We start from the raw sequence: 22,728 nt of genomic DNA, 5'->3' as shown, positions 1-22,728 counted from the left end.
GTATCCAAAAATCAGTATCCTATGTTTAAAAGTTGAATTGGGACTTTTTACTCCCTCTTGCTGCTTCCTCTGTGTTCACCTCCAGATACTCACCTCCCAAATGGCACAGAGATCCACTGTGTCAAATATTACTTTTCCATTCTCATCTGTTGGAATTAAGTCCTCACCAGGCTGGAACAGAAGTAGTCATGTTTCACTATGTCATTATACTCAGCTCTCCAGTCCAGAACAATATATCCAGACATGTTTAGGTGGCATAATCTTCACATACTTACATGTCAATACAAAGTGGTAAATGATGTCACCATGTTACATCCTTCTTTTCATACCTGCTGTGTATTAACCAATACTGGTTCCCAGATCTTAATGGTGACACAGTATTATGTTACTGTGTATTCTTATGTCTTTCCTCTACGGAAATACATGCTTCCTTAGGTTCAATAATAGTTACATGGTCTTAATCACCATTTACTAATTTTAATCTTGGTGGTCAAACAGCATGCACTTATAAGGTAGAAGTCAAATCAAAGTTTTGTTTCATAAAAATATTAGAAGATACAGGAAGTCCATCAAATATTAACGGCCTAGAGTTTAGAATTGCTCCACAGTCACATGTGCCACTAATGAACAGGCTCATAAAAGAGTAATATAAATGTGATACTGCAGGGAAATTCACTGGGACCTGAATATTCCCTAAGGCTATATCAAATTAGTGTATCTACTCATAGCTGGGAATCCTCCATTTACATAACAGAGTAACATATATTGCATAAACTAGTTTGAACTATGTCTGTAAATTTCATCTATATAACTTTTATAACTTTACCAGAATCATTTACTCATCCATGACAATTATGGTCACATTGGTAGTTAAAGAGAAAACATTTGATAATCACCTACCTTCAGAGACAGTGGGAAATGAATAATATAGAGATCAACATAGTCCATTTGAAGTTTTTTGAGTGACCATTCCAAGCCTGACTGGACCAGCTCTGGTCGATGGAATGTGCACCAAAGCTATAGGAGTTGAACAGTGCAGGGTAGAGAAAATGAATTTGTTAGCCATATTTGTAGGTTCCCTTCATCTAATAAGGAGTCTTTTTTGTGAGTTTAGAAATGCTGAATGCTGAAGGAAAATGATTTTCCTTTTTCAGTTTTCTATCTCCTCATCTATGACCAAAACCTCTATTGTTTCTTTGCTAATACTTACAAACACACTAACCCATGCTGGATATTCCACCAGAGATAAATATTTCATAAAGTAATGATAATGACAGTTGTTTGTGTTATATGTAAAATAGCTTCAAAAAGAAAATATTTAGAGACATTGGAAAAGAACTACAGAGAAATATGAAAAATTTTAAACTATCTTCAGTGATACAAACTAAAAGTACACTGGAGAAGCTCCTAAAGGACTGAAGAGGCATAAAGAAAAATACATGAGGAAGTCAAAAGCGACATTAAAAGTTTCCTTCCCTCTAATGAAAAAACTACCCATCAAAACTTTTGGTATACAGAAAAACTAGTGTTAAAGAGAAATGTTATACCAATAATTGCCTACATAAAAATATGTTCAAATCGGGCCTGGCGGCGTGGCCTGGCGGCTAAAGTCCTCTCCTTGAAAGCCCCGGGATCCCATATGGGTGCCAGTTCTAATCCCGGCAGCTCCACTTCCCATCCAGCTCTCTGCTTGTGGCCTGGGAAAGCAGTAGAGGACGGCCCAATGCATTGGGACACTGCACCCGTGTGGGAGACCCTGAGGGGGTTCCAGGTTCCTGGCTTCGGATCGGCGCGCATCGGCCCATTGCGGCTAGCTTGGGGAGTGAATCATCGGACGGAAGCTCTTCCTCTCTGTCTCTCCTCCTCTGTGTATATCTGGCTGTAATAAAATGAATAAATCTTTTAAAAACATATGTTCAAATCAGAAAATCCAGAAAAAGTAGATACGTATCTGGATACACATATTTTACTATACATGTGTAAATATAAATATATATATTTTATATAATATATTTTATATATGCATATATAAAATATAACATATCTTGAATCACAATGACATAAAAAATCTATGTAGACCAATAATTAAGATTGAGATGGAATCAGTAATAAAAATTCTTCCAAAAAAAGAAAAGCCCAAGGCTAGATGTTTCATTACTGAGTTCTATCAAAATTTTTAAGAATTAACACCAATTCTTCTCAAACTGTTCCAAAGAGTTAAGAGAGTAAACCTTCTAAATTCATTTTATGAGGTCAGCCTTACCCTAATTTGAAAAGCAAAAGTAGAAAAATAATTATAGATAAATATTCCTAATGAACATAAAGGAAAAAACTCCAATATAAAACCAGCTAATCAAATCAAGCAGCATTATTTTCCATTACGAACAAGTGGCGCTTACCCCAGGAATTCAGTGATACTTAAACATAATTTCAAAATATAACACTTCATATCAACAAAATGAATAGAACATTTGATCATCTTTATAAATGCAGGGGAACTACTTGATAAAATACAGCATCCTTTCTTGATTCATTTAGCTTAAGATATGGGTAAGAAAGTAACATACTCCAACATTATAAAGACACTATATGATAAGCCATAGCCAAAATCATCCTAAATGGAAAAATACAAAAACATTTCTACTGTGATCAGAAATCAAACATGTCCACCCTAACTGCTATCATTCAGTATTCTTTTGGAGTATTTAACCAAAACTGCTACAAAAGATGGGAAATCAAAGAGTAGAAAATCAATAAGCCAAATTAAACCTGTTTGTAGATCTCCTGATTTCTCAGGCAGTTAAGCCAAAACAATTCAGAACTAGACTATTTAGAGTGGTGAGAGGATTCAACACAGTTAAATTGGAAGGATAGAAATATCAACATATAAAAATAAATAGAATGGTAAACACACAAAGTTATCTCAATGAGAAAGAACTTACAAGACTAAAACCATTCACGGGAGATACATGACTGTAAATTTGGGGAAATAATTTAAATAAGGATGTAGATTTTTAAAGTTAAAAATGCAAAATTTAAGAAGGAAAAAAATATATATGATGAAATTTTTCATGCTCTAGGATTATATAAAAAATTTAATGTTATTAAAATGTTTGTAAAATCCAAAGCAATTAACCCATTCACTTCAGTCTGCATCTCACTTCAAAACATTCTTCGCAGAACTAGGGAAAGTAGATCCTACACAACTGATAAGGACAGGCAGTCTCTGCATAGCAGTGAGTTATGCTGTCTGCAATGCTGGTAACGCATATCAAAGCACCAGTTTGTGCTCCAGTTGCTCTGCTTCAGATCCATCTAACTGCTAATGTGCATGAGAACACAGCAGAGGATGTCCCAAGGGCCTGCACCCCTGCCACCAACAGGATCCACTGGATGGAGCTGCTGGCCTTCAGTCTGGCCAGCCAGAATTTCCACGGTCGCTTGAAAAATAAATCAGATCATTTTCCCTCTGTCTTGTTCTCTCTCTCTCTCTCTCTCTGTCATTCTGCATTGCAGACAAGTAAAACAAGTATTTTTTTAATATAAGCATGGAAATACAAAAGCACATGATAGCCAGTGAAATCTTGTGCAATGAAAACAAGGCATAATGTGTCACATAAAAGATTTCAAGACATACAACAGGATACTAAAACCAAAGCATCATACTAACAGATCAAAAACAGACATATCAACCCACAGAGCAATAGAAAACTTGAAAACAAATCCATAAGTCCACAATCAACTGATTTTACGAAAAGGTTTTAAAGCCTTTAAAAAAATAATTCCATGGAAAAGACACTTGCATTGCTTAAAAACCATACACAATTCAACTCATAATGAATCAAGAATCTAAAGATCTGGACATGACAACTGCTGGTGGAAATACTGTAAGACACTAGCCTAGGTGTAAATGCATAGATAAGACTCCAAAAACACAATTAAATGAAGGTAAAAATAGACAAGTGGGATTTTATCAAGCTAACAAGGTTCTGCACAGCAAAGAAGCAATTAAGAGTAAATAGAAAATCAGCAGAACAGAAAAGGTTTTTTGAAGTTATACATCTGAGTAAAAAATAATATCCAAAATCTATCAGGAAATCAATAAACTAAACAGTAAGCAATACAATTAAGAAATAAGCAAACCATATCAATATACAATTGGAGAAAAGAAAAAAATGTTGAACTGATACATAAAAAATGTTTAGCAATTAGGGACATGAAAACAAAAGCCACAATAAGGTATTATCTCACTTCAGTTAGAGTGACCGATATCAGTAATAATAACAACATACAAATAATTACCAGATTGAGTAGAAAGAACTCAACTGGACAACATACCATGTATCCTAATAAATCATAGAAGTAAAATTATCATAACCAGTATGAAAAATAATTTGTACACTCATGAGAATTCAAAAATGTATATACCAAGTGATCTAGTTAATTGAATTCTGAAAATGTATCCAAATGAATCAAAACCAGACTACAAAAGAGATATTTGCACTCCCAAACTTATAACACCCCAATTCACAATGGAAAAAAAACCATATATATCCATTAACTAATTACTAGATGAAGCAAATGTGGTACATGTAAATGGTGGAATACTGTATTTTAAAAGAGTGAAATACTGTTATTTGCAACAAAATTAATGAAATGGAATATCCTTATACTAAGCAAAATAAGTCAGACTAGAAAAGACAAACACCACGTGTTTTCATTTATTATGAATAGAACATAAAAATTGTGTGAATGACCTACTATTTGATAGTGCATGGATAAAATATTAGCATTACTGAACCATGATATCTGTGACAATATACCCTGCTTCATCGCTCTGCAATCACTGTCATGAGCCCCTATTTCATGATATTTATATCCTTTTCTCAAAGAAAAAGATGTTTCGGGGTGTGGGGGGGGGGATCCCCAGAGCCTATGAAACTGTAACATAATGCAAAATAATTAATAAAAAAAAAAGAAAAAGATGTTTCATATGTGTATGTATACACTATGACGTTTATGTAGAAATGTGTTTAAAATTGCTAATTCTTAAATCAATTTAAAAGTTAATAAAAAGAATGTGCAAATCAGGTGTGAAAAAAGAAAAGTAATCAACAATTGTATACAAAATTATGTAATTATCAATCCCACACATCACATTTATTTTATTTTCATTGGAAAGTCAGATTTACAGAGAGACAGAAAGACTTCTGTCTTACTGGTTCACTGGTTTATTCCCTCTAGTGGCAACAAGCTAGTCTGAAGCCAGGATCCAGGAGCCTCTTCTGGGTCTCTCACACGAATGCAAGATCCCAAGACACTGGGTCATTCTCTACTGCTTTCCCAGGCCACAAGCAGAAGGCTGGATGGGAAGTTGAGCACCTGGGACATGAATCAGCACCCATATGGGATCCCAGCATAAGCAAAATAAGGATTTAACCACTAAGCTATCATGTTGGGCCCATATTGCTTTAATTAGCACACTACATATCAAACACCATACCTTGGAAGTGTAAAATATGTCTTCTCGTTTCACAGTGCCATCTGCAATCTTGCTGCGGATGGCCTGACCGACTTCCTCTTCGTTTTGATACGCGTAAGCAGCATCGATGTGGCGAAACCCAGCATCTATAGCTATTTTGGTGGCCTCCCCAGCCTCACTCTTAGGAACCTAGAAAGGCAGACAAGAATACTATTTTTGGGTCCATGTGATTAGAATTCATTTAAGCATCATCAGTGACCTTCACAATTTTCTTTTTTTTCCCCTCATGTCTTAGAATAATTCTCTATTTTAAGTGGATCCATTCATCTCAGTTTGCCTGTATCTTCCCCAATTAATAGCAAGTGGTAGGCAGCTCAGCGATCTCTTCATCCCAGGCAACCATATTGATCATTACCATCAAATGTGCTCAGGAATGATGCCAGGTTTACTGATCTGATGGATGGATTTACAGGACACAACCAAAGTTAATATCTTGCTTTTAATTTATGTACTGTGCTTTCTAATGAAAGCTAACATCAGGGAAAGCAAAATGAAACCATATACTAAATGAATTCAATGGGATCCTTAGTGAATTCTTTCCCAGTGAAATAAAATGATTATCTTCAATTCTGTCATAATTGAATTTGCAAGCATTTGCAAAAGTATCAGTAATGACAGCTGTTTATATAGATTTTTCCACTCCTGATTTTCCATCCAGATATGCTGAGATGGATATACTCTGCTAGCCTACAAGCATATTACAAACAAAAACAACCACACTACATTGTCTGCACAGGCATTTTAGCTACAGCCACCATCCTAATAAACTGTGAAGTGTGAAAGAACATAGGCTTCCTACTGAAAATCAGAGATTATATTGAACATAGATAATTGAATATACAAGCAGTAACTACGCTAAGTATTTTCAGCAGACACTCTGTCTGTTCCCCCCCACCCCGAAACAAAAACATGAAACTAACGAAACGAGAGGAGTATGAATGCCTACTGATGGGATTTGCATTTTCACATGAGAGATTAGCCATATCATATAAGGTTTGTAACATTTTGGTCTCTTCGTAAGAACAGGCCATTTCTATAAACAGGATACAACGAGAGCACAAATCTATAAAATAGATGCAATGAGGCAATTTCCATAAACAAGATAGAATGAGAGTAAAATCCTGGCTTTCCAAATTTGAACAAAGATTTGAAAATGCTGGTTAAAGAATAAATAGATAAATGACACAAACCCTTTTCTCAGTTATTTTAAGGATTTGACGGGCTTGCTTTATTCAGTGAAACAGTGATGAAGCAAATAATGTGTGGGAACTCAGAAATTTATCAATACTGTTTCTTGATTTGGTGTACTTGATCCTTCTCTCCCCTTCATCCCACTTCTATCTGAAGAGCTACAGAGTCCTGGCACATGTCTTCAGAACATCCCCAGTAATTCAATAATGTTACACAAGAATAAAATGGAACTCCAATAATTTTGTGTCATTCAATCATCCATCAAGCCACGGTATCAGTGTGCAAAATCCCCTTCATGATGCTCCACTTTTATTTCATAAGACCAAACATTCCCCTTTGACTCCAACACTGGTTAACAAGGACCAATAATGTACCTTCGCTCTGATTAGTTCTCCATTTCCCTAAGGTGTTACTGCATTTTCTTTCAGGTTTGTTTCCCAGAAATAAGAATTTATCATGGAAAACTCTACATGAATCAGATCCAGTAATTACTGAATGGTGCTCAAATTTAAACAACATCAAGACAATACTATTGTCTTCATAACCTTTATGCTTCCTTTCTAGTAACAAAAAATCAATCTCTAGATCATATTTTATTGGAAAAAAGTATGTTTTGAATTATAGGAAGAAGCAAAGAACCACCCTGCTTGAAATGAAGCCAGGCGATCAAGCTAAGTAACAGTTTTGTTGAGTACTGGCTTTATTATTAGCAGAGACCAATGGTATTTGTCAGGCAACAAGAAGTGTGACTGAGTTCAGAGTAGGAGAAATGAAGAATAAAAGGAAACCTGCAGAATCACGCAGCAGCTGGGGGATTTCACAGCTCAGATAACTTTCCATCCTTTCTAAATCTACCTTCTCTGTTATCTCAATCACAAAGCAACAAGGCTTACCTCTTCAGCTGCGTAGGTGCCAAAGCCCAGTACAGGAATAAAGTGACCATCATTTAATGCCACGAGCTGCTGTTTGGGATCCATTACTTTTCTTTCCTCTGAAAAAACACCTTCTGCTTTTTTCTTCTGTCTCCACGGGAATAAAAAGAAGCCGATGTCCCAAACGCCTGTCTAAAAGTCCATGACCTTTGGAAGGAGGAGTGAAATCAAAGTGATATTTCACACTTAAGGAAAGTCTTAAACTCAATTCATTGTATTGTATGAAAGAGATTTTTTGTATGTTTTTAGGCAGCATGGATTAGCCAGAAGAGAGGCACTCAGTCACCAGCACCTTAATGCTTCTTGCATTATAATGCACTTTTGTGGTGGAAGTCATGAAAAAGGACTCTATGTCAACATTCACTAAAAAAGGGGAAGAGGACGGATTTTGATGTCCCGCAATATTCAAACAAGAAAAATGTGCCATGTATATGAGTGACTACATTTCTATAATACTGAATTTGAGATTTTTAAATGCTATTCATAGAGTCAAGGCTAATTTGCTTCCTTTCTGGTAGTAAAATCTGACTAATATTTGGGAGCATTATAATTTTTCTGACTAAAATTTTTAAACTTTTTATTATTTGTGTCTTTTTTGTGACTCTGATAAATAGGCATAAATAAATAGGCATAATATTGTTGAAATTTGCCAAATTATAGTTATTTTATACAGAACACACAGAATTAAAAATTCGAACATAGTTCTCTAACTTAGCTACATCTTTCAATAACGCAAAGTGATGAATAGTGCTCTTACAACAAAGTTTTTGGGGAAAATAGAAATATATTTAGTTTGTTTAGAATATATTCATAAATTATTCAATATTAAAGCAGAATTTAAGGGGCATAGGTTATTCCCAGCAATTTTATGATTGCTACTAACTCTTTAACTGTTAACCCATTAAAAAATGTAAGATAATTTTACCAGTAGATTAAAAAAAAGTCATTGATCACATGGAGTTCAATAGTCAAATGTTTCCCATCTAATTTGTTTATTTCTGTATTTCATAATAACTGAAAATATAAAGTGACAACAATGGATTCTTAGTACATTATGTAGTGGTAGCAGGAATTATTCATTTCCTGGCTCCCAGTGATTTTGCATGATGTTTTCTCTATTCATTTTATATATACTAAGAAAACACTAATAATTACATCATACCTGCAAATTCTAAATATAAGTAATTTTGCATCATACTATCTCTTTAGTACATTATAATGATTATGGCTATCATGAATTTAAAAGCTCACCAGAAGCAGGACTATATAAACCTTAATGCTCTGAGTTTAGGATTTTTTCTCTTAGATTCTATAACCTCAGAACACAAAAGGAGAATAAAAATACTTTTGCCTGTAAATTTTCTATTAAACATTCTTATCTATATAATTTACATAAACCAATTAGAATACACCACTTACATGTACATGCAAAGCAGGTAACACACATTACAGGAAAAAAACCAGTTTAGGAAAATAAAGCAGTATTAATATTAGATTTTTAAAATATTTAAGTATCTTTTAAATTGCCAAACATTTACAATTGCAACTTAAAATTACCATTTAGAATTACTTCTTGTTCTTAGCAAATTGAATTAACCATACTCTTAACCGAAACACCGAAAGTTATAGGATATCTGGACCAATAAACACAGACAGTAGCATACATTAGCAACTTTTGAAACTTTAGCAAAGATCCACGTAACCATGTGAATATTTGCTCTCCTTGGTAGAACATATATGCTTATATGCAAAATTCTGTTAGTAAAACAGCTTTAAATATAAACAGTGACACTAGAACAACATTCATTTGACATAATTTTTAAAGATTTATTTATTTTTAACCTTATAATGTGTTTCGTATGGTCTAAATTAACTCAAATGACCCTTATTTCATCCAAGTTGAGTCTCAGTTCAGAGATTCTATTAGAAGCCCCAAAATCAGGCGATTTGTTTTAGAACTGTGAAGAATTGTAAGGTTCAAATAATTGGATCAAATTAAAATACATTTAACTGAGCATTTTAACAAATATTATGGGCCAGTTCTGAGCTGAGTTAAGGTAATTATTAGTAATAGGTAGGTAACTAACTTCAAGACTCAGTAACAGCAAGAAGTGCAGAAAGTCTTCCAGACACATGAAAGCTCTCATTACTGAAGTCAGTTATAATAACATAGAATAGCATTTAGCATGTCGCCACAATATTTACAACAGTAAGCTACGTCATGAGACAACAAGGTAGAGAAGAGCATACTCCTGTGATCAGGAGCCAAATGAAAAAGGTTGCCTAAACTGCCGAGAAGGGGCAGGAAACATCTCCCAGTTTACAAAAGGTTAATCCATTCAGACCTCTCCAGAGCTGGCCAGGGGGAACAGTAGCTTTCCCCTTTTATCCAGGGTAAAGGGATTAAGAGATATAGTTAAGAGGAAACAACAACAACAACAACAAACCTCCTAGTAATCTTCCTCTAGGCTACATAAAAAGGATTTCACAAAGGAAATCCAAAGGAGAAACTTAGGAAGGACTGGGACTCTAAGAACTCTGCGGGAACACTTATCTCAGTAGGTTCAGGCCACCTGTGGACCTTTCCTGCTAAGATGCCTAGAAGATGCCATCTTCAGCAAGAGTGTTATTTAAATTATGACACAGACCTAATGGGATACTCAGCAAATACTGCCTAGCCAAACTTGGAATATGAGTCCTTAGGAATTGAGGAGATTTTTCTAGCAATGAGAGACAACTTATAGGAGTGAGCAGCAGAGAGAGAGATACAAGACCAGTCAGGATCTGAAGCAGCTTGGGGATTCACTGAGGCACACAGCACAGGGTTCATATAATCACTGCAAACTGCTCACCATCTTACCTACAAAGTGATCTCCAGAGAATGAAGGACAGGGGCAGATTTCAGCCCGACATCCTGACAGGAGTCTTCCAAAAAATATCAGAGGGTAGCCCTGATCTGAATTTCTAAAATATTCCAAAACCTTCCCTTAGTCTCCTGGGTTGAGCCTCTTCCAGAAAAGGAAACTAAGTTTGAACAGGATCTACATTCCTGGAGCTGGGATGAGAGGTATGGAAGATGGAACCTTTACTTTCGTGTAGATTCCAAAGTGCAGGTACTATGTACCCAGAGTCCAAGACTCAAGTCCCTGACCCTGTTGAAGGTGGGCTTCACAGCCCTACACCCATGCGGGGTTGTTGGGAACAGGGGTTCAGCCCAGAGACTTTCAGGAAACCCTAGAGAAAGTCCGGGCTGGAGTCTTCAATCATCCCGGAGCCTTCTCATTGCCCTTCACACAGAGCTGATACACACACGCACGAAAGAAATTAGAACAGTGCCTCAGCTCCAGGAAATTAATGCAGCCTAATTAACAAGCCTGAGCCTTGAGTGTTAATACCAGCAGCTCTGCTAACCATATGCTAAAACTCAGTGTTTCTGAGAGAGTTAAATGGTGGAGAACAAGGGTCTCCAGAAAACAGAAGCTAAAGAATACAGTCCACTTGCTTACCATCCAATGAGTCATTAAGATGCCGGCTGGAGTCAAATTCAGGGGGCTCACAGTGATGTTGGAGTTGATCCCAGTAACGCTGGAGTTTATCTAAGTCACAACACCAAAACTGTCATCAAAACAACAGCAATCTCCTTTCTCGTCTCACATGAAAGACTTTCCATGTGGACAATTTCAGTGTGCAAAGCAAGATTTATGAAAGAGTGAGAGAGAGGTCTCCCGCCATAGTGACAGGATAGGGATGCGAGGAAACAAAAACACCTGAGGACATGGTGAAGTGCACCATGTTTTTATGCACCATCTCAGGGGAGGGGGTAAAAGGAGTCACTCAGAGGTTACTCAGGAGAGATTGTACATCATAAAGGCATGGCTGGTGGCTTCCGCTTCCCAGGCTGATAAGCTGAACTCTCAGATACCATCTCCTCCACAGTAACTCAGAGATCAGGGTTGCTTTAGGCTGTGTCTCCATAGCCAACCACTCTAAGAGATGGGAATTGATCAAACTGATTCTGTCTCTTTGTTACTGACTTGGTTCTTTGACTTGGGGTGTGTGTGTGTGTGTGCAGGGGAGCGGGAGGATGAAGCCGGAGAGAACTTGCTTCTGAAAGAGTAAGACATGCGGAGAAGCAAGATTTTGTGTTTTAAAAGGTAACTCCACCAGGGACCAGAACATAACTGTCCCTTAGCCTGAGCCCTGACGAGATGACTAAATGGTATTCCTGATGGGTAAAAAAATAGGTGATCAGATCTTGGTCGCTGAATAACTTCTGCTATATTAAGGAGAAATGACAAACATTACATCCACAAGCAAACCATTTTTTCGGTGTTGCATATTGAATGTGCCTGAAAAAAAACTTATTTCAAAAACCATCAGGGAAATTCTGATGGAATGAGAAATTACTATGGAAGAAATATTACTTACTGTTTTGCGTCTATTTCAGCATTTAACTAATAATTATTAACACTACTTCTAACACATAAATAGAAACCCATTACTCCATAATTATAAATATATAAAAAGGAAAAAAGGGGGTAAATATGTTTCCTTTGCTGATGGGGATTATTACAGTAACTTCTTTTTAATTAAGGGGACAGTATTAAAATTAACCATGTCTTTTAGTAATAATTATAGTTCATATTAACTTAAGGTGCAAATATCAGGAACAAAGTTTTTAAATAATAGTTAAATGCAAATCATGATTTAATAATAAAATTGTACAAGTATAAATGAATAACAGTTTATGAAAAAATAATCGACAAATATTATGTAAAATTTGTTAAAGAATACTACCTTGTTCACTGGCCTACAGCGACGGACTTGGTGCATGGACTACTGACTGATGCTCAATAGCCAAATGTTGGTAACAGCATCCAACTTATAAAAGGTTGTGAGTAATGACTCAGGGCTTGAACCATTTACATTTCAGCAGCAAGGGACAGTCTCCCAATACACAATTTGTTCCTCTAGCAGGTCCTTTATCTAAACCTGGGAGCCAGAAGGCTTCCTGTTTATTCATCTCCTTCCCAGACCTTTCAGAGGAGATTCAACTGGCTCTGTCTCCCTCAATAGCAAAGATTCTGAATGTCCTCCTGCAGTACCCTTTGGTGAATATTGATAGTTTAGTAATGATTCTAATGGATGAATACATGTTCAAAAAGAAAGATAGCTAGCTTTATTTAATTTAATTCAGTGATTAATAGTCCATTTATTAAGGCTGTAAAACCTATCAACTAGGCTTCCAACACAGCTGCAGAGGCCCAGACATGGCTCATTTCCCAAACATGGCCTATCTTGTACTGTTTTTCCTAGGGTATTAGCAAGAAGCTGATCAGAATCTGAGTAACTGGGACTCTAACTGGTGCTGATTTGTGTATCCAGCCTCTCAGGTGGTAGCTAATCCACTACACCACAATACCATCTACCAAATAATAAATTTTATGCTTTTCATCTCCTAGTAAAAGTCTTTAGTGGTTGACTTCAAATTATTAAATAAAACATTGAACAAGGAATAAAATATGTGTGCTTAAACAATTGATTTGCTAGCAGAAAGCAAGGAGAAGACTGGGACTGAAACAGGCTAAGGTACATAAATTGTTTAAATTTTGTCAAGATTTCCTGAGTGCTATTATGTCACCCTGCTATCTCCATAAACAAATAATCTTTTCCATCCTTCTCAGATTATCAGTCTCCAGATAATTTTTTTGTTTATCTAGCCATCTATTCAAAATGCTCAAAGAGGAAAAGACTCACATATCTGAACAAACCTTGTCGTTTGGTCTTTATTTACTTCCTATTGGATGTTTCCATGGAAGTCTGTTACATAAGCAATGCCTTCCACTTCCCTTTCAGCACCAACATTAAAGGCAGTCCTCCAATGTTTAATATGGGGGGAAAAAATCTGTCTTCCCACTAAAGATTAGCTGCTGATTTACACATATTCCAGCACTGAAATAGCCTCACCTTTTTACCAAAGCCTTAATAAGCATAGATACAATTGAGACCATCGTTGACCCTTCATACCTAGGGTAAGGTTATGAAATCTTTATTTCACAAAGCAGATGCAATAGAATTGGAAGACAAATGGTCACCTGCCAGTAGTACTGGAAGAAGAGAAAGAAAAAACAGAATGGCAGAATTTTTGGGGACAGGTTTGTTCACAAAGCCTGGCTTGTTCTGTCATTTTCAACTGCCCTGACTGCAAGTGAATTTGGATGCCTGAAGGATTTGGCCAATTCTGCATTTTGCACATTTCCATGTGTGTGAAGAAAAGACTAGGAGCAAATGTTCCCATGATTGGCTAGCATATTAGAAACATACGAAAACACATTTAAAAGGAACACTGTTAGAGATAATTGGAACTCCTAAGAGTTTGACAAGGTAACAGGACAGAAAATCAGCCTGCACAAATCAATGGTCTCGGTGTACATAAACAATTTCCAAAATTAAAATAAGATTTGAAAGTATTTGGTGAAGGATGATTTTAATACAAGAAACTACATTAAACTAGACTAGATCTTACTGCCCTCTCTTGATACCAACCCTCCACATTTGCTAGGTGTGAGCGACCTCAGTTTGACTAACTGGGAATGACTGGATAACTGGGGAAATGACTAATACTGCTTCCTCATCCAGGATCACTGCAAGAACTTCATGGGTTATCACATAGAATAACCTGAAGGAAATAGTCCAGTGTCTGTTTTCACCAAGTGTAAACCAAAAGGGACAATTCAATATATCAGCAGACAAATTTCCCCCAAAGTAGACATTATTAGGATATTTTAGCTGCAGAGTATTTCTTTGTAATCTCACCCCCTCCCCCAAGAAAATAAGACAAAAGCAAAACCAAATAACTGTGTGTGCATAGAAATCTCCAGATAAGTCATATAAGCTAGGTTCATAATCTTCTGATACTTTTGAGTCATTTGGCAATTTTTTAAGATGCATTTTTATTGCAACATCAGATACACAGAGAAAAAGAGAGGCACAGACGAAGATCTTCCGTCCATCGATTCACTCGCCATTGGCCGCAATGGCCTGAGCTTAGCTGATCTGAACCCAGGAGCCCAGAACCTCTTCCAGTTGTCCTATGCGAGTGCAGGATCCCAAGGCTTTGCGCTGTCCTCAATTTCTTTCCCAGGCCAAAGCAAGGAACTGGATAGGAAGCAGAGTCGCCAGGATTAGAACCAGCGCCCATAGGAGATTCTGGTGCATGCAAGGCAAGGACCTTTGCCACGAGGCTATCATGCCAGGACCTCTTTTGGCAAAATCTTAGGGACTGAATGAAACCGAGGGCTGGTAAGTATATCTCTGTGGGGACTATATACGTTCACATTTTTCCAGAAAGACTTACCTTTGTATAACGGATCTGAGAACCTATTAGTCCTATATTAACAACAGGGACTATTTTTCTTTCTGCTGAGTTCAGTAATAGTAGGTGAAGGAGATGTTTTCTTTGGTTTCCCTGGCAAATTCAGCTTCAGTAATCTTAGGAAATATTTACTTATATTAATTTCCACTGATGCAATACTTAGGAATTGAAAAGGCAAAGAAAAAATGTTTAATAAAGATGTTGTTAGTTTGCTGAAGGCAATATAGCATTTGGGGACATGAAGGGGATATGAAGAAATCCCAGTTTTCTACAAAGGTTACCAAGAGGAAACACAGAGCAGGTGTTGTAAGATTTTTAAGTAGCTATTTCCACTGAATATTTTGCTTAGAAAATTCTTCTGCAAAATCTACCATAAAGTTAGGCACTGTAGAAAAACTAGTCTCAGAAGTACCTAAAATTACTGAATTTTTATGTATTTATAGATACTAAAACTATCTATGACTATTTTGATACTCATAAACTGTTCACTTGAGTTTGCTGAAGAGACCAGTGGTTAAGAATTGCTTTCTAATGCATTGTTTTCCATCCCCACAAGGCTTTTGTACAGAGTTTAAGGATAAACATATTTAGCATCTGTATTCCTAATACTTCTCCAGGCTTTTTCTTAACTCTGGAAGATCAAACAGAGTTTGATCAACTCTGTTTAATCTTCCACTGGTTCACAAACAATAGTCATTTAAAAGGTCATAAACATCAAACATCAAACTCTATTTGATCTTCCACTGGTTCACAAACAATAGTCATTTAAAAGGTCATAAACATCAGGGAAAGCTCTTTTCATTCACATATGATGAAAACATAGTTTATTTCCTGCAAATTTTAAGAAATTTTGTGTGGTTTAGAAACGTGTTAGAATGTTAGAAGATATGTGGATTTATTCAGTGTTGCTCAGGCACTGGGTTTCTTCAGGTCTTTATCGGTACCTTGTCTCTGGATTGGAAAGTTGAGTGTTTTGTTTGTCAGGTAAGTGAATGTGTAAAGGGCAAACCTATGCAAAGATATTTGTAAACAATATATACATATGTATTTATATTATATATACATTTTTATATATACTTATATAAATATTATTAGCTGTATTTCAATTTCTTAATCTAATGGAGAATCCTTAACACAGGGGAATGAAAAATCTCTGATACATTATTTCAATAGGATATAATCCTGCTTTCAAATATCATCTTTATTCAAAGCTCACTCACAGAGCCAAGCCAAGTACTAGGAAGGCTAAAACGCAAATGCCACGGAACACCACACTTGTTTCATAAATAACTAATTGTATATGAGCCTGAGCATGAGTCTACATGGAAGTTCAGGAGGGAAGGTCAAAGGAAAGAATCTGGATCTCTAAGCTTCTTTACAACATACAAGGAACAGAAAAAAGAAAGTAGTAAAATTGAAATAACACTGACAAAACTTAGGACTCTAAGTCCAGTGTTCTCTTTCCCTACCCGTCCAAGCTGTCCCTTCTAGTATCCTGGGAGAGATGGATGGGTATGGGACATGGCACATGTTGTCAAACAGCGGCAGTTGCCCAATATGGTTCTCATTTATCACTCGAGAGAAATGCTGCTCAATCTTTTCCTGTAAGTTGTCTCTGATTCTTTTCTCACTGAAGCTTTTGACCAGCACTGTGCCCCTACCTTCTCCCCCCACTGCAAAAGGTCACATGGCAGCCTGATCTTGGGATCAGTTGCATTTCCTGACAATGACATTCAGTACTTTGTCTAGGATAAATACAAGAGATACAGACTATTCTGATTGATCCTAGGGTGAAAATATACACAAATATTAAGGACGTGAGATGGAGAATCTAGAGAATATTGACTTTTTAACAGAAATTCCCTGCATACTTGACAGAAATAGGCACAATGTGATATGGTTAAAATATTTTTATAAATATGCATGGGGTTCATTGTTATTAATGACAGCAGCTAGAAACAAATTCACCATTAACAGATGAATAGCAATCAATTACATTATGGATATTTGAATATTTATTTGATAATTTAAAATATTTATTTATTTTTGCTGGAAAGATTGACAGAGAAGAGAGAGAGAAAGGGTTTTCATTTGCTGGTTCACACACCAAATAGCTTCAAGATCTGTTGCTGTGCTGATCCAAAGCCAGAAGTTTTTTCCAGGTCTCTTGAACAGGTGCAGGGTCCCAAGGCTTTGGGACATTCTTTGGTGAATTCCCATGACAAGCAGAAGGCTGGATGGGAAGTGGAGCAACTGGACATGAATCAGTGCCCACATGGGATCCCAATGCATAAAGGTAAGGATTTGGCTACTGAGTCATTGTGTTGGGCCTGGAAAATATAAAATTTAAATTGTTTTTAAATGTCCTTTAATTGCTCTTATCCCTTCAGTGTGCCTATTTTGTGTTTACGTTTGCAGTCATTTTAACAAATATATCAAGAGCCAAGGGCAAAGTTACACTCTATGGGATAGCCTATAGAGCGCCCCATTACATCACTTGCTGCCACCTTACATATCCATAATGGTCACAAAATTCTAGGTCTCCTTTGGTTTGGGTGAATTCATTCCCAGGGACAGTCTGGTTGGGAGTATGTACTGTTCAGTATTTTAAATCAATGAGTTTTAATTCCAGTTGAGAATTATCCAGCTTTAACAAGGCCAGGTTATTAGAAGTGCTCGGCCACGACCCCTGTGAGAAGAGGTCAAAGCAGCAAAGCCCCAGGAAAACGGGCTGTGCAATGTAGCCAATCTAAGTTGCTTCCCACTACTTAGAGAGAAGAAATACAACTGGTCTTTATCTTTAGATAGGACTGTCTCATTCTATCTCTGAATCAACAGTAACACAACATGCTTGAGGGCTCTAATTGCTAATGGGTCATTAAGCTGCAATATTATCACTTAACACATCAGGAGGTGACCTAAACTCTGCAAGGTGGAAACATTGAGATCCCGGCCCAGCTGTGTAGCCTAGCGGCTAAAGTCCTCGGGTTGAATGCCCTGGGATCCCATATGGGCGCTGGTTCTAATCCCGCCTGCTCCACTTCCATCCAGCTCCCTGCTTGTGGCCTGGGAAAGCAGTTGAGGATGGCCCAAAGCCTTGGGACCCTGCACCCACGTGGGAGACCCGGAAGAGGTTCCAGGTTCCCGGCTGCGGATCGGCACAGCACCGGCTGTTGTGGTCGTTTGGGGAGTGAATCATTGGACGGAAGATCTTCCTCTCTGTCTCTCCTCCTCTCTGTATATCTGACTTTGTAATAAAAAAAAAAAAAAAAAAGAAAGAAAAAAAAGAAACATTGAGATCCATGAAATTCAATCCCTTGAAGCATGTGTGTTTAAACTAGAAAAGCCATAGTGGTGATATGACTCATCTATGAAGGAGAGTCAAGTCATTTAGCAATTTTATCTCTCTCATTCAAGTTTATCCCTCTCAACAGGAACACAGACAGTCTAGCACTGGAATGAAGTGTCCATCATTCAGTTTCACAGAATCACTGTTTGGAATCCATCTTCATCTGACCTAACTAAAAACTTCCCTTTCTTAGGAGCCAAGTGAACAGGATGCCTTCAACTACAAAACAGGTGGAAATTAACTTCTTCCTTAAAGGTCTTACCTTACATATATGGTTGTTCCTTTTTTCCACCCCCACCCTAGTGTCCATGATTGGCTGGAAGTGTGTTGCATATGTGGACCAGTTCACAGCACTCCTCCAATCAGTTTTCATGGTGTTCTATAGCATAGATTTGTAATGTTAAGTTTCAGTAGTATAGTTAACCTAACTCTCTGGAGAAAATGAGAGAAATTTTCCATTTGAGTATGGTACTTGAAAGACTTTTCAGCTACTCACTCAACTCAGTGTGCTGGGGGCCATTCAGGATATACATCAGTGGTCTGGGAAGGATTGAGACATTTCCAAACTGAATGGTCTGGGAACAAACTCCGCTAGGGTGTTCTGCATGCAAAACAGCAGTGGACTAAAGGCCAAAGTACTCAGATGCAGGTGGCTTTCTAAGATAGCAATTACTTCCCTCTTCCCTCCAGCACATGATGATCTCCAAGGGTCTAAAGGGCTAGTTAGCAGTGACGATGGGAATGCGACCTTAGACTGTGGTTATGGCAGTAGAGAAACTGGATACCAGCTGAATAAAATACAATATGTCTCAATGCAATCCCTCCCTCTTTTGTACAGGAAACCCTCTGGCCCCAGCTTTTATAAATCTGTAAGTTGTAGCTGTGTCTCTTTCTTCTTTCTAGTTACTTGTCATCTTCATCTTCACTGTGGTTCATGCTTTTCGTGTTGTAAGACCCTGGAGTAGCAGATCATTGAAAGTTGTATTGAAAGAACCTTGATAGGTAGGTTACGACATAGCCCTGATACAATATGCAACATTTGCTTGATATCTCACTTATATTTTGTCAAAGCATGCTCAGAAGCCTCAATGGATCACTGACAAAAAACCAGGATGACGCAAAATGGCCTACAACCTTCATACCTCATCTGTCAGTTCTTTCTGATCACCATTGATGGGCACAGGGCTTCTAGACTGACCATTCTGTTGGCATTCCCCCAGCTAACTACACAGGTGATGAAAACAGTAATCAACTGATAGTATAAACTTAAATTTAATCACATCTTCAAATATTTCTTCAGATAAGTCTCCATCTTAAAATGTAAGTATACATGGTGCATCCTTAAATATTCTAACCCTCAAGTTGAATTATTATCATTTGGTGCCCATGGCAATGTTTGACTCCCTATTGATGTCACAGAACCCTGGAAATCTAAACAAGTTTATCAAATCATAAAATAACTTACTGAGATTTTTCAGTCACATTGTAAATAATGTTGATATCTGGCATGGTGACCGTGGTCAATGTGATAGCTTCATGCCTGTTGCCAAAGTCTCCAGGATTCAACTTATTCAAGCCTCTCATTTTGTAAATCACCATCAAGATAATGTCACCAAAACATTAACGGAACAGAGAAAATCAATGAGAATTTTGATACTGAATTATAACCTTTTAAAGACCCAATTTTGTGGTAAAGAGATCAATTGCACACCATAGATTTAAAAATGAAGTTGAACTGTCATTATGCTTTTTCTGTAGTTTGTGTTATTTTATGTTTTACTTTATACCTCAGTTCATTCCAAGGAGCAAATTGAAGCTCATGGATGGGGTATGGAATTCTCATAATGCTCTCCTGCATAACTTAACTTAAAGCAAATTTTTATATCTCCATGATCTTAAGCTGCAAAATCATGAAATATTGTAAAAGAAACTTTTTCATTTGCTAACCTTTTTAGCTGATTTAACATTCTTTGTGTGTGTGTGTGTGTGTGTGTGTGACTAGACCACACTCTCAGCAGTCTGAATTGTGTTTGCTTTTAATCAACTGAAGGAGAAAGTAATGACAGGTGGCTTATCAGTTACAACACCAAGTCATTTAGATTTGCAACTTATCAATTACAACACCCTTAGTCACCCAGAAAAACAGAAAGAGACAGATGTCTGAAACTTCAGGGTAAACATCAATAGTCTGAAAACAAGTGGGACATTTCTGAACTGAGCATTCTGGAAACTTTGCTAAGGCATTCTACGCCAGAAGCCATAGTTGGCCAAACACAGTGTTCTAAGATAAGGAGCTTGTGTATTCAGGGAGGAATCCTGTTCTCTTCCCTCTGCTGTGTGATAACCTCCTGTTGGTCTCAGATTCTAGTTAGCAGTGGAATGGGAGTATGACCTTGGACTATTATCATCTCAGTAGAAAGGTGGTGATACCCTGATTAAGAAAATGGAAATAACTGGGCAGAGCACCATAGGGTTCCTCTCCTTTTGTAGAGAGGGAAAAAGAATGGTCCCACACTTTTATTAGTCTGTAATTATTCTCTTGGTCTCTTAAATCTAGGTGTGCACTATCTCCTTTTTTAAAAAATTCTTCTTTTACATTTTATAGCTTTGTAGACACAGGGCTTCCTCCATTTTCTCTCACTCTCCTCCCTCCTCTGTGTTTACCCTGGTTCATGCTGTGCAGGTCACGGAAAAATACACTTTAACTGCAGATTCTACACTTAAAAATATAAAGTATGTGTGTGCGTGTTTCTTCTCAAAGTTCAATCACAAATATCCTGTATCAGAGTGACTTGTCTAATGCCTCAAGCTGGTCTCATGCCACAGCACACTGGTCACTGAAAAAAATCCATAAATAAAATAAAATAAAATAGTGAATATACAAATCATTATAGTTTGACAGGGAAAAATTTTGCTCAATTAATTTTTTAGTATGCACACACATTCATGTTCTAAGAGTTTTCCAACTATTCTCTTTGATCAGGAGCCTTTACTAACCTTTGACCATGACAGGCTGTCTTGAGCTGTAGATACGCGAGGAAAGGGAGGAAAGGAAATAAACCTGTCAGCGTGCCACTCAGTTTTGTAAATATTTTCCTATAGATAATTCATTATTCCCTTCCAACCTATTTAACTTAATGTTTTCTGCTTCTAGGACTCTTGCTTATGATTTTCCTTTACGTTTTACAATTTTCATGCCTTGAAAATAGCGGTGTGTTGTTTGACACCCTAACAGTTTTTGGGAGAAGCAAAATACCAGCCTCAGTAACAATGAATGAGAGCTGCAAGAAATGCAATCTAACAACAGCAAAAACAGCAGCCGCATATTATGAGCCTCTTTTCAATAATCTAGAAGCAAAACAGAGAATCTGCAATTCAGAGCAAATACAGAAAATCACATGTGATTTTTTAGGATGTTTAACTATATACAACAAATACTTCTGTGACTGTCAGTAATATTTTCCAAAAGTCCCATTCGAAAACACAGAAATAAGTTTAAATGATCACATTTGTAAGCTTGAGCGTTGAAACAAGGGTGTGGACTGCGGGAGAAAGGGTTTTTTTTTTTTTTTTTTTAAGATTTATTTATTTTATTGGAAAGGCAGATATACAGAGAAGAAGATCTTCCGTCCGATGGTTCACTCTGATAGTGGCCTCAACAGCTGGAGCTGGCCAATCCGAAGCCAGGAGCCAGGAGCTCTTACGGATCTCCCACGTGGGCACAGGAACCCAAGGTCTTGGGCCGTCCTTGACTGCTTTCCCAGGCCACAGGCAGGGAGCTGGATGGGAAGCAGGGCCGCCATGATTAGAACTGGCACCCATATGGGATCCTGGCATGTTCAAAGTGAGGACCTTAACCGCTAGGCCGTGGCACTGGGCCCAGGAGAAAGGTCCTTAAAGTGAATTTTCATCCCAGCTTTTTGGAGTAATGTTAGTATTTTATCATCATTCTTCTTTAATGGATCACCATAACGTAAACCGTTCCCATCTAGCCTTAAAAGTAAACTGGCAATATGTTAAGTAGTCATGTATTTGGTTTATGTTCAAGCTGACTTACAGCAACTGCATGGACTTTCCAAAAAATATGCCACTTCAAATATGTCGTTTTTTCATACGGAACATTTTCAGCTAAAGTTCCTAAAATTTTTATTTGTCTAAAAGCTGAGTCTCCTGAAAGAATTTAGCCAGTTATCTTTAGTCTTATCCCTGTAGCAACTCAAATCTTCTAGAAGAAAAGTCAGATACTGTTACACACTAATCCCTACTCCCCAAGAAACCAATTCTCTTTCCAAAGGAAGATTGTTTTCTTATAAATGCTTCCTCTGCTCCCTCCTATCCC

The 22,728-nt window shown here is 37.2% G+C and overlaps 2 protein-coding genes across 2 annotated transcripts in view; both read right to left on the bottom strand.

Annotated features, from left to right (window-relative positions):
- LOC101526664 (prostaglandin-E(2) 9-reductase-like) overlaps positions 1 to 22,728 on the bottom strand; it is a 230,956-nt gene that overhangs the window by 33,468 nt on the left and 174,760 nt on the right. The gene's annotated exons all lie outside the window — the stretch shown is intronic.
- Positions 1 to 22,728, bottom strand: part of LOC118759111 (prostaglandin-E(2) 9-reductase-like) — a 97,797-nt gene that overhangs the window by 6,272 nt on the left and 68,797 nt on the right. The window contains exons 1-4 of the mRNA XM_036495212.2: positions 7,627 to 7,807; positions 5,504 to 5,671; positions 901 to 1,017; positions 94 to 171 (exon numbers count right to left, since the gene is read on the bottom strand). Of these exons, the coding sequence (XP_036351105.1) occupies positions 94 to 171; positions 901 to 1,017; positions 5,504 to 5,671; positions 7,627 to 7,710 (447 nt within the window). The 5' untranslated portion in view covers positions 7,711 to 7,807. Of the gene's footprint in view, positions 1 to 93; positions 172 to 900; positions 1,018 to 5,503; positions 5,672 to 7,626 lie in introns of the transcript that reaches the window.

This window comes from Ochotona princeps, chromosome 10, assembly GCF_030435755.1.
Source record: "Ochotona princeps isolate mOchPri1 chromosome 10, mOchPri1.hap1, whole genome shotgun sequence".
NCBI lineage: Eukaryota > Metazoa > Chordata > Mammalia > Lagomorpha > Ochotonidae > Ochotona > Ochotona princeps.
Note: the sequence above shows the minus strand (reverse complement) of the source record. Positions and strands in the feature narration are given on the sequence as shown.